The sequence below is a fragment of the Cherax quadricarinatus genome, chromosome 23 (genome assembly GCF_038502225.1).
Source record: "Cherax quadricarinatus isolate ZL_2023a chromosome 23, ASM3850222v1, whole genome shotgun sequence".
Classification (NCBI taxonomy): domain Eukaryota; kingdom Metazoa; phylum Arthropoda; class Malacostraca; order Decapoda; family Parastacidae; genus Cherax; species Cherax quadricarinatus.
Window position 1 is genome coordinate 6535039 of NC_091314.1, and position 13314 is coordinate 6548352.

Sequence of the window (13314 nt, forward strand, 5' to 3'; positions counted from 1 at the left end):
TTTGTGTGGTATGTAAAATTAAAAACTTATTTTTTATCCATGAAAATAAAACAGTTCTGAAAAAGTTTGTGTTTGAGTGGTTTCCATAGTTCCTGATCTGTTATATATATATATATATATATATATATATATATATATATATATATATATATATATATATATATATATATATATATATATATATATATATATATATTTGGTGTGTATGTATGTATGTAAGTATATAAATAAATATGTTTATTTTTTTTTTAACACGGCCGTTTCCCACCAAGGCAGGGTGGCCCAAAAAGGAAAAACTTTCATCATCATCATTCAACACTTTCACCCTCTTTGCAGAGGTGCTCAGATATGACAGTTTAGATGTCCCTCCAAACTGCCAATGTCCCAAACCCCTCATCCAAAGTGCAGGCATTATACTTCCCACTTCCAGGACTCAAGTCAAGTTAATTGCTTTCCCTGAATCCCTTCACAAAATATTACCCTGCTCACACTCGAACAGCTCATCAGGTCCCAAAAAACATTAGTCTCCATTCACTCCTATCTAACATGCTCACACACACTTGCTAGAAATCCAAACCCCTCGCCCACAAACCTCTTCAAGGGGGGCTCCTTGGCGTGGTGAAGAGGCTCTTGGTCTGAGGAATTAGACCTGTCGGTCTCCTTCCTCAGACCGAACCTAATTACCCCCCAATCCCCCCTTCCCTATCCCATCCTCCCCTTTTCCCTTTCCTCCTTCCCCTCCCCACCCCTCCCTTTTGCCCTTCCTCTTTTTGGCCTTTGGGATTTTTCCCACAGGCGCGCTAGTTCCTAGGTAGGGGAAAGGGTACTGGGGTCCATCCCATTCCGTTGAGGTTCTCGGCGGTGGCGTAGTTTGCCATGGAATCTGTATCGCCTGGGGATGTCCCGATCCCTCTCCGGTATCCCGGAGAGTGGCTTTGGGTGTCTTTCGGGCGACAGGTGTAACTCTGGAAGCCACCTTTCGGATTCCGGGGGTGGTGGCCGAAGGAGGTATGCTTTGTGGCAGATATCCGGCCGCCCTCTCTTTTGTCCACCGAGGTAGCTCGGCAGATGTGCATCTACGCTACTTGCAGTGCTGAGGTCCTCTTGGGCACGGAGGGAGATTTCTGGCCCTTTCATTCCTCCTAGGAACTATCCCTCCCCGGTCCCCCCCATTTTTTATTCTTTTTTTATTTTTATTTTCTTTTCTTCTTTCTTTTTTTTTCTTAAAAACAAAAAGAAAGAAGTAACCTAACCATGGAGAACCCAATCCATGAACCTGGTACCCCCGGGCCCCTTCTTGATACCGCACTCTGTTCTGACCCCGCCTCGTCTTTGGACCACTCTTCGGACACTCCTCATGCCTCTGTACCTCTTGCCGGTGCTGTTTCCTCACCCGCTTCAGGTACTGAGGTCTCGACTGACTCCTTTGATTTATCTGACCTCCGCTCTCCTTTGACTATGCTTCCGGCCTCTCCCTCTACGGTGCGGCAATTTTTGAATCGCCGGTCCTTTCCACGTCGGACCAACTCTGGTCCCACGCCTAAACGCCAACGACAATTACCTGCTGATGATACTTCTCCACCTTCTCGTTCTTCTCAGAAAAGATCGACATGTCCTGCACTCCGTTTCCACACTCAGTTTCAGACTGCACAATGGACTGAATTCTTCACTTTACGACTGACTTTCTCTACCGTCTATCTTTCCAACCACAGTACGTATTGGCAAGGCACTCCTATGCCATGTTGGTAAAGATATTTCTTTTCATGCTCTTAAGAGCGGTACGCGCATCATCACGGTACAGAATGCTACCCAAGCTCATGATCTTTCTCTTCTTTCCCATATAGATACTGTTCCTGTCACTATTGAAAAACATCATTCCCTCAATTCTTGTAGTGGTACCGTCATTCTGCCCCATACCATAGTTCAACAAAATTTCCAGACATGTGGCAATGACATTCTTGAACAGCTGGAACTCCAAGATCTCCCAATCCTCAAGGTAGACACTTATGTTCTTCCTGCCCGTGGGCGGAGACGATACCCTAGCAATGTGGCTTGTTTAACTTTTGACAGCCGTGAACTCCCATCCTCAGTTTATGTAGCAGGACATCGGTTACAAGTTCGAAAGGTGATCCCTACACCGCAACAGTGTAGAAATTGCTGGCGATTTGGCCATCCAGCGAAATATTGCAGATCCATAGCCGAATGCCCAGTCTGTGGTGCCGATGACCATTCTAATACGTCTTGCAATTGACCTCCTTCTTGCCTTAATTGTCATGAGGCTCACCCTTCGTACTCTCGCTGTTGCCAGGTCTACTTAAATGAGTGGGAAATCCGTTACCTCAAAGAGGCAGAAGGTCTCCCTTATGCCATGGCAGTTTCTCATCTCCGCCTCCAAGGGAGACTACCCAGTGTTTCTTATTCCCGTGTTTCAAAACGTCCCCCCACTTCTGGGGTCCCATCTTCTGCAACCTCTCCCATAGTCACTCCTGTATCTAATTCTTTTGCTGTCCTAGGCTCAGATGTCCCTACTTCAACGCCTCAGCCTGTTCTCGCTTCTTCGTGTTCTCCCTCACAAGCCTCAGTATCGACGAGACCTCGTACGACACCTTCCCCCAAGCGTCCCTCTACTTCTCAGAAGTCAAAAAAAGGTCCTTTAACCCCTCCTTCCCTTCTTCCACCTCCTCATTTTACCTTCCCTGTCTCTGTACCGGGTTCTTCCCCTCTCACTGGCTCTGTTACAAGTGTAGAGGTTCATCCTCCTCCTCGTACTATACCTACCTCTCCTGTTCCCTCCCAAGTTTCTTCCTCTTCTGCCACCTCCCAGGTTTCTGCCTCTTCTGTCCCCTTCCAAGCTTCTTCTCCAGTTCCCTCCACCCTTTTGCCCCCCCCCTACCTTGGTACAGTCCATTACAGTTCCAATCTTTACTCATCCTCCCCCTACCATCTCCAATATTGTCTCCCATACGACGTCTCTGAATTCCGAAACACTTGAAGCAATCTCTGAATATATTGCAGAGACCAAACCATCAATGGACACTGATCCACCCTCTGTTCCTTCTCTCTCCTCTCCTCCATCTGCACAACTCCTTTCTTCACAACGCACCGTTCCTTCGCTGCTTGAACGTTTTCCGCTGCCTCCGCATGTGGACTTTTCTAACCCCTCTAGTCCATAGGAACCCTTACCTGCGGATTTCAAGTATCTTTATCATTGCCAATCATGGCCTATTTACAGTGGAATATACGCGGCCTCAGGGGTAATCGGGGTGAGCTTCAGATGTTACTCTCCCAGTTTTCCCCTGTTGGTGTTTGCTTACAGGAACCAAAATTACACTCTGCTGTTATCTCTCCCATCTCAGGCTATAATTTATTGTATTCTTCAGATCCTTTTCCTGATGGGACCTTTAATGAAAGTGCCCTTCTTCTACGCACTGATATTCCGTACCATCAGCTATTTGTTCGTACTTCACTGCATTACACAGCAGCCCGTATCCACTTGCATAGGTGGTATACGCTCTGTTCTTTATATCTCTCTCCTTCTCGGGCATTATCTATTCCGGATATTGCCTTCCTTGTTTCGTCATTACCACCACCGATTCTGTTACTTGGCGATTTTAATGCCCATCATTTCCTCTGGGGGGTCTCACTGTGATTCCTGTGGCATTCAGTTAGAGGCTTTTCTTGCCACCCACCCCCTCCATGTTTTAAATACAGGTACTCACACCCATTTTGATCCTCGGACTCACACTCTCTCTTGCATTGATCTCTCAGTCTGCTCTTCCTCCGCCGCATTAGACTTCACCTGGTCTGTTCTCCCGGATTTACATGACAGCGATCATTTCCCAATCATTCTTACTTCCCCTTCATATTCACCACCTCTTCGTATTCCACGCTGGCAATTTGATCAGGCAAATTGGAACCTTTACTCACAACTAACTGTTTTTAGTGAGGTTCCTTCTTCGTCCTCCATTGATGAGCTTTTACACCTCTTCTCGTCCTCCGTTTTAACCGCAGCTTCTCATTCTATACCCCAAACTTCGGGCAGGCATTCTCAGAAATGCGTGCCTTGGTGGTCTCCTGCTTGTGCTTGTGCAGTACGTTTGAAACGCACTGCATGGGGCAGGTACCGGTACAATAGAACCACGGAGAGACTTCTTGATTTTAAGCAGAAGCTTGCGATCACGCACCGTGTCATCCTTGATGCTAAAGGCACTTGCTGGTGAGATCATGTCTCCACCATCACCTCTGCTTCCTCTATGAGTGCAGTCTGGAGAAAAGTACGAAAACTGAGTGGTAAATATTCTCCTGACCCGGCTCCTGTTCTGTGGGTTGCCGGTGTTGATATAGCAAACCCACTAGATGTTGCCAATGAAATTGGCAATCATCTGGTCCGTATTTCTCAGGGGCTCCATCTATGCCCCTCATTTCTTTCCTCAAAGTCCGCCAGAGAGTTAGCACCCTTGGACTTTTCTTCTCTCAGAGAAGAACAGTATAACGTGCCTTTTACACTTCAAGAACTGGAGGCAACACTCTCAGCTTGCCGATCATCGGCAGCTGGGCCCGACGACATTCATATTCGTATGTTACAACATTTACATCAGTCAGCCCTTGCAGTCCTATTACACCTTTTCAATCTTATTTGGTCACAAGTTCTTCCACAGCTGTGGAAATCTCCCCTTTCCACAAACCAGGCACTACGGGACATGAAGCCTCCCACTATCGTCCCATTGCTCTTACCAGTGCAGTTTGCAAAGTGATGGAACGCCTGGTAAATAGACGTTTAGTGTGGTATTTAGACACACAACAGTCTCTCCATTCGTCATTATGGCTTTCGTAAGGGACGTTCTACCATAGACCCCTTACTACGCTTGGATACGTATGTTCGTAATGCCTTTGCGAATAACATCTCAGTTATTGCCATGTTTTTTGACCTTGAGAAGGCATATGACACAACTTGGAGGTATAATATTTTGGCCCAAGCCCACTCCTTAGGCCTTCGAGGCAATCTACCATCCTTTATTTTTATTTATTTTATTTATTTAGTAATTTTAGCATACATACAGAGGTACAAAAAAATACAGGTAAGAGCAGCATGCCAAAGCCACTTATATAACCTTCCTTAAGAACTTTTTAACTGATAGACATTTCCGTGTTCGGGTTAATAATGTGCTCTCCCCGGACTTTATCCAAGCTGAAGGTGTCCCCCAGGGATGTGTTCTGAGCACAACACTTTTTCTCCTTGCTATTAATGATTTGGCCTCTAGTCTTCCATCAAATATTTGGTCATCACTCTATGTTGATGACTTCGCTATTGCCTGTGCAGGCGCTGACTGTCACCTCATTACAGTTTCTCTCCAGCATGCGGTCGACCGTGTTTCCAATTGGGCCACCACACATGGGTTTAAATTTTCCAGCACTAAAACCCACCAAATTACTTTCACTAGACGCTCTGTCATCTCCGATCATCCTTTGTACCTCTATGGCTCCCGTATCCCTGAACATGATACAGTCAAGTTTCTGGGCCTCCTCTTCGACCGTGGGTTATCCTGGAAACCTCACATTACCTCTCTGAAGGCAACTTGTCACAGCCGGCTGAACCTTCTTAAAACCCTTGCTCATCTTTCATGGGGAGCTGATCGTCGAACCCTCCTTCGCCTACATTCCACCCTCATTTTATCGAAACTTGATTATGGTGACCAGATCTATTCAGCAGCATCTCCTGCTACTCTCTCTAGCCTTAACCCCATTCATCACCAAGGATTACATTTATACCTTGGTGCTTTTTGCTCTTCCCCTGTTGAGAGCCTCTATGCAGAAGCGAACGTTCCATCCTTATCCGATCGCCGTGATGCCCATTGCCTTCGCTACTATGTACGCTCTCATGATCTCTGCAATCCTTCCATTTATAAGATGGTCACTGATATTAGTAGACATTCTTTATTTGTTCACCGCCCCTGTTTACTCCGTCCCTTCTCTCTTCGCCTTCATTCGCTCTTGACTTCTCTTCAATTACCACCTTTCTATGTTCATGTAGCATCTCACTTTTCCCTACCCACCTGGGAAGTTCCAGCTGTTCGAGTCTGTTCTTTCTCTCTCCCTTGCTCAAAAGCCCAACTGTCTAGGGTCGCTTCTCGCTCTCTTTTTCTTGACCACTTCCACTCTCATTCTCATGCCATTGCTGTGTACACAGATGGCTCTAAGTCTTCTGACGGCGTAGGATTCGCAACAGTGCTTCTGGACAGCGTCGTATGAGGGCATTTACTATCTTTGGCTAGTATTTTTACTGCTGAATTGTATGCCATCCTTGCAGCACTTATCCGTATTGCATCTATGCCTGTGTCATCGTTTGTGGTTGTCTCAGACTCCCTTAGGGCTTTACAGGCTATACAGAAATTTGATACACCTCACCCCTTAGTCCTCAGTATCCAACTTTGGCTATGCCGCATCTTTACCAAGCATAAAGATATTGTTTTTTGTTGGGTCCCTGGTCATGTTGACGTACAGGGCAATGAACGGGCAGACACTGCTGCGCGGTCAGCAGTACATGACCTACCAGTTTCATATAGAGGTATTCCATTTACGGACTATTTTGCTGCAATATCTTCCCACCTTCACACCCGTTGGCAACAACGTTGGTCTACTATGCTCGGTAACAAACTTCAGTCTATTAAACCGAGTATAGGTTACTGGCCGTCTTCTTATCACCAGTGTCGAGGTTGGGAGACTACTCTCTCCCGTCTTCGCATTGGCCATACTCGTCTTACTCATGGATATCTCATGGAGAGGCGCCCTGCTCCTCTCTGTGAGAATTGCCAGGCTCCATTATCAGTCAGCCACATTCTGTTGGACTGCCCACTTTATCAACGAGTACGCAGAATTTACCTCCGTCGTCGTCTTCGCTCCGCTGCTCTCTCTTTACCTTCCCTTCTCGCTGATGGACCCACCTTTCATCCGGACTCTCATTGACTTTTTGACAACTGACTTCACAAATTCTGATACCTTCAGCCCTTTCTACCTCAATCTCTTTCTACCCTCTACCCCCGTACTATCCCCTGCCTCGCTGTTTTCTGTAACCTACTGATTTTCCCTCCTCCCTTCTGCCGCCCAATACCCTCGCTTCCTTCCCTACCCTGCAGCGCTGTATAGCCCTTGTGGCTTAGCGCTTCATTTTGATTATAATAATAATAATCGCCCACAAAACCTCCTTTACCCCCTTTCTCCAACCTTTCCTAGGACAACCCCTACCCCTACATATATACGTGATGAAGTGTCAGAGTGGACGCATGTATCAAGTGGGGTTACACATGGGTCAGTCCTAGGGCCAGTGCTGTTTCTTATGTAGGAATAGATTCACAGGTGTCCTTGTTCACAGACGATGTGAAACTAATGAGGAGAATACAGTCGGATGATGATCAGGTAAGTCTACAAGGAAATCTGGACAGGCTGAAAGCCTGGTTCAATAAATGGCTCCTAGAGTTTAACCCCACCAAGTGCAGAGTCATGAAGCTTGGGGGAAAAAAGAAGACCATAGATGGAGTACAGCCTAGGGGGTCAAAGACTGCAAAACTCACTCAAAGAAAAGGATCTTAGGGTAAGCATCATACCGAGCACATCTCGCGAGGCACACATCAACCGAATAACTGCTGGAGCACCTAAGAATAGCATTTGGACATCTGAGTAAGAAGTCATGCACGACACTATACACATTATACATCAGCCCCATATTGGAGTATGCAGCACCAGTATGGAAGCCACACCTGGTCAAACACATCAGGAAGTTAGAGAAAGTGCAAAAGTTTGCAACTAGACCAGTCCAGGAGATAAGGGGTATGTCCTACGAGAAGAGGCTAAGGGAACGCAGCATGACAACACTGGAGGAAAGGAGGGATAGGGAGAACATGATAATGACATACAAAGTATTGGGAGGAATTGACAAGGTAGACAGGGCCAGAATGTTTCAGAGATGGAACAAGAGAACACAACTGAATGTTAAAAACAATGAATCACAGGGATGTTAGGAAGTATATTTTCAGCTTTTGAGTTGTCAGGAAGTGGAACATTCTGTTCTATCTAGGCTGGAATATTGCTGCACACTAACAGCACCTTTCAAGGCAGGTGAAATTGCCGACCTAGAAAATGTACAGAGAACTTTCACGGCGCGCATAACGGAGATAAAACACCTCAATTACTGGGAGCGCTTGAGGTTCCTAAACCTGTATTCCCTGGAACGCAGGAGGGAGAGATATATGATTATATACACCTGGAAAATCCTAGAGGGACTAGTACCGAACTTGCACACGAAAATCACTCACTACGAAAGCAAAAGACTTGGCAGACGATGCACCATCCCCCCAATGAAAAGCAGGGGTGTCACTAGCACGTTAAGAGACCATACAATAAGTGTCAGGGGCCCGAGACTGTTCAACTGCCTCCCAGCACACATAAGGGGGATTACCAACAGACCCCTGGCAGTCTTCAAGCTGGCACTGGACAAGCACCTAAAGTCAGTTCCTGATCAGCCGGGCTGTGGCTCGTACGTTGGTTTGCGTGCAGCCAGCAGCAACAGCCTGGTTGATCAGGCTCTGATCCACCAGGAGGCCTGGTCAAAGACCGGGCCGCGGGGGCGTTGACCCCCTCTCTCCAGGTAAACTCCAGGTAAGTGGAGGAAGGATCCACACATAGCTTTGAGAAGAGGTACGATAAGGCTCTTGGAGCAGGGAGAATGAACCTAGTAGTGATCAGTGAAGAGGCGAGGCCAGAAACTGTGACTCAACCCCTGCAACCACAAATAGGCGAGTACACACACAACAATTTGTAAACGGCCGAATTTGTCTACAAACATTATCTCAGTCTATAGCAGGATTCAAACCTATACACTCTATAACATAGTATGCAGTACTTCATCCACATAGCCAGATCCCAAATAAAAGAATGCGCGCCTAGCCGAAGCTAGATGGTCACTCCCGTACCATGGAGCACCAGGTTTGTGCAGTTATTTCATCAAATCCTGCCACATGCAGTGAACTCCAAAAGGGATTTGGAATGCTTACATTTTGCATATTTTAGAAAGTATGGCCACTACCCTGGAAATTTTATTAGAAATGTGCATGTTAAATTTTAATTTGCTGTCAATGTATACCTAAGAATTTTCCCTCGTCTCTTGATGTGTTTATTATCTGTATGTTCAAAGTAATATTTTTGAGTTTGTTCCCAAACATGTAGTCCTTCCCAATATTGAGTATGACTATATGGGTTTATTGTTAGCCAAGTAGATATCTTGACGAACTCAACACTACCTGTATTATTGAGTTAGTTTAATAAATATATTACGCACCCTATACCCATGGTGTGGGCGGTATTCAAATGATTACAGGCACATAATGGTTCCAGGGACTGGACCGCAAAGTTTTCCTAGTTAATTAAATTACAGAGGTAATGAACTATTTACAAGTTTATATCTGGTTACAATCGTAGTGAGTTATGCAGACATAAATTAAGTCACAAAAATATTACAATGTAGCTTATAAGTGGTTCTGAATTATTTGTATTAGCTTATATTTTAGCAAGGTGTGCTTGAATTTAAAGAAATGTAAGTGGTTACGTGTTATTTACAACAGGCAAAGTTAGGGTGTTTTTTTCCAGAATGGTTAGTAATGTGCCGCTGTGGATAAAATACTCTGATATTTCTTGAACATTTGTTGAGGCCAACAGGATCTGCATTTTCGATGACAAAATCTGTATAATTAGCAAACAGAATTTGTTTAAGTTCATGTGAGGCATTGGAAACATCATTTATATAGATGAGAATTATTAAGGCACCCTATGTTGAGTGGTAGTTTTTGAGATATTGTCATTAATGGTCACACGCTGACGTCTGTCACTTAGGTCCCCTCAAGGAAGGGTCATTGATGCTCATGAGAGACTCTTAGATATAAGGAATTGGACCTGTGTTCCAAGTCCTTAAATCGACCAAGAATATCCTTAATTTTCTCAGGCGCTGTATGACTCCTACAGGTTTAGCGTTCTCCCACGTAATAATAATCTCACTGAGTAAGACTATATGTACACAAGTGAGAGCATGGCTTCCGATTACGTATTGTTCAAATTTCAGCAGCAGGATCAAGAGCTTTTTTTTTAAAGATTGATAAAAGAGGCCCAGTGAATATTTATAGTCTAGAGATGAGTGGATAAACCGAGCATTTTAATTATTGCATCATTGGTATTCTTTTTTATCAGTTTTAAAATTTACAAATGTTATTTTTTTGAGAATAAGCTGGGCGTCCCCACAGGTGATGATTGATGGTGACGGTGATGGCAGTCCGGCTAAGCCCTTCAGACTGGTGGAGATGCCTGGGGTCAAGACAGGCGTGACCAAAACGATAGGACTGGTGGAGGCCCAGGAAGCTCAGGTCACCCAAGACCCAAGTATTAACTTCATGGCCCCCAAGATACACTACTGCCCTTACTGTGCCTTCACTACCTCCATCACTGCCAAGCTTACAGAGCACCTCCGTATCCATGCCAACAAGAATCTATTTCCTTGTCCCCATTGTCCCTTTCAGGCAGAGCAAGTAGACAGCATAAGAACTCACATCCGCACCCACACTGGAGAGAAACCCTTCGCCTGCGCCCACTGCTCCTACCGCTCTGCTCAGAAAGGCAACGTAAAGCGACATGTTCTCAATCATCATTTACAAAGTGACAGACTTATGGTGAACAAAAGTTTGTCTAAGATGCAGTTAAACTTATGATTTGTCATAAAGACGCAATCTACATGAAGAATAGCCTACACTGTGCTAATTATTAAGGTTTAGAGCTTTGTTTGATTATAGTGTGCTAATTATTAAAAAAAAATTAAATGTTAGTGAGGGATGACAAAAATGCCATAGAGGATTCTTTATCCCATGTAGCAACACCGGCAATCAACAGGTAACAGTTTTATTTTATGATTAACTGAGCTTCTTGAATTAGTGTATTGTATATATTTAATGAGGACACTGAATTATCTTGCTGCAGCCAGTAGGTGCATGCTGCTGTCATAATATATCATGTTGGAAATGAAGATTAGTTAAAAAATGGTGTTTAACTGAATAAAAAACTATAGTTGCTTTTTAACATGGTGTAAACCAAATATATTAACAACAAGACGAAATGTGGTACAACAACGATACATTCTTAAAATTTATATTTCAGTTTTCTGGAGCACTGGCATGGACACACCTTTACTTCTACTCAGCATGACCCTTTTATAAACCAAACTCGTTGCCACTGCTTTAAAAAAAATACCTGGTTATAATTAATCTGAATACACTGATGAAAAATAAGCAAAAGCTAAAGCTTTGGTAGGCATGACAAAATAGCAACTTCTGTGGAAAATTGAATTTATCTGAATGTAACTAATTATGTACAATGTTGCATAGACAAGTAGGAATTTGGGACACTTAGGTCGCAAAAAATGTCCCCCTTCGATACCTACCACTGTCATAACCACAAGTTGCTCTGGACCTATTAATTAAATGAAATATACATACACCAGGAATACTGGTAAATATATAAATTTGTGGACTGTATATTAAAAAAATGATTATATATAAATTCACATATACATAACAGAAGGAAAATATATCTTAATATCACTCACCAATTGTACTGGAGATTAATGTGTATCATACTCAGAAAAACCTCACTAACTAAATTTATGAAAACACTGGCCAGAATTATACACAAATCTAGAGAGCTTATCTGAGGTTCCTGGAGCTGTCTTGTCCAGTCATCTGATATCTCAAGTTATGCAGGAATGCATGTCCAACAATTTCGCCTCCTATTTGAGAGGTGTCACCCCAATTTCAACCTCTAGAGCACGAAAATTCCTTCCCATCACACCAACGTTGTACACAATTCAAAACCAAGATGGCAAGTCTCATGCGCAGACGCAGGCTTTCCGTTTTCTATGACAAATATTATTAAATACAGTATGGCCATCTATTTACATATAAATACTGAATTTCTGGAAAATATATACAGTATTTTCCACAACTTCCATTAATAATCATTAATGTGTTAAAAGTTCCCTCTGTTTTGTGTTGTTATACAATGTAAAGTCATTCTAAGATTGCACTAAAATTTGATAGCCTAACTTAGCCATATTACATATATAACGAAAATATAAGGGCTTCATCATGCTTATATATCTATATAAGGTTGGTTTAACTTTTCATATTATTTATCATTAATTATGTATATTAATTTCATAGAATTTAGAATAACTTTTATGGTTATAGAAAAAAAAATGGCAAAAACACACCACGTAAACTAGGCTAACAATGTGAGTTCCGTCTTAAAATAAAAATATGTATATGGAAGTATGTGTAAGAATGGTCCTTCCAGATGGAGGTAAACTTTCAAGGGATAGGTAAGTTTGCTTGCAAGCACAATGTGACTTGTTCTCCCCTCAACTTAGACCTGACTCAAAATAAATTGGAAACTGGATCAGAGGAAATCGGATCACTGCCTCTGTTAAGTGCCAAATCAACCAGGCCGTGATGGCTGTGTGAGCCAGCGGGTTGCTAACATCAACAGCCTGGTTGAACAGGCTCTCAACAAGAAAGCTAGGCCAAAGGCCTAGTTGGTAAGGCAGAAAAGTCCTTGAAATTAGTCAGAGGTATGTCGGCAGGGCAAAATTTAATCAATGTATTATGTATACATACTTATAAAAGGATTCTTATTTTGATACGAGGGGGCAGAATACAGAGTATATTCCCATTTCGGTAACAGGAAACAGGTGAACGCGTTCCCAATTCTGGCGACCGGAAGCTAGCAAATTTATCGCTATCTCGGTGACAGAAAGCTTGTAGCGGGGAACACAACTGCTTGAATGAAAACGACAGGTCGAGGAGCTTGGTGCTGGCCCACTGAAAGAGACCACGGTAGACGTCTGGCTGTCAGGAACATTGAGGAAATGAAGGAAGAAAGGCTGTATACTAGAGGGTGCACCAGCTGGCTGTTCCCTAGGGCCTTCCCCTCTACAGGATTCATTTATAACGTGTGACCAGCGGCTGTGGTGGTTTGCACTTGCACTGAAGATTCACGGGGAATGTTTTATTTAGACGTTTCGCTCAACAGGAGTATTAAGGAAGCTTCTGATGAGCGAAATATCTCGTAAATAAATGTTCCCCATACGTTGCACATTATATATATCTTTATTCACTAGTTACCTTGGATGATATACATCAGAGACTTTACCAGTGGTCGAAATGCCTAACGCTTATACACATGTCTTTGTTGCATACCTTGCTTAATATCTGACGTGATTGTGAT

At 43.6% G+C, this 13314-nt stretch overlaps 1 protein-coding gene across 1 annotated transcript in view; it reads left to right on the top strand.

The window, feature by feature from the left end:
• The window catches only part of LOC128685760 (protein tramtrack, beta isoform), a 149873-nt gene extending 137569 nt beyond the window's left edge, over positions 1–12304 (top strand). The window contains exon 6 of the mRNA XM_053772384.2: positions 10287–12304. Within this exon, the coding sequence (XP_053628359.1) occupies positions 10287–10748 (462 nt within the window). The 3' untranslated portion in view covers positions 10749–12304. The remainder of the gene's footprint in view (positions 1–10286) is intronic.
• Positions 12305–13314: the final 1010 nt, after the last annotated feature.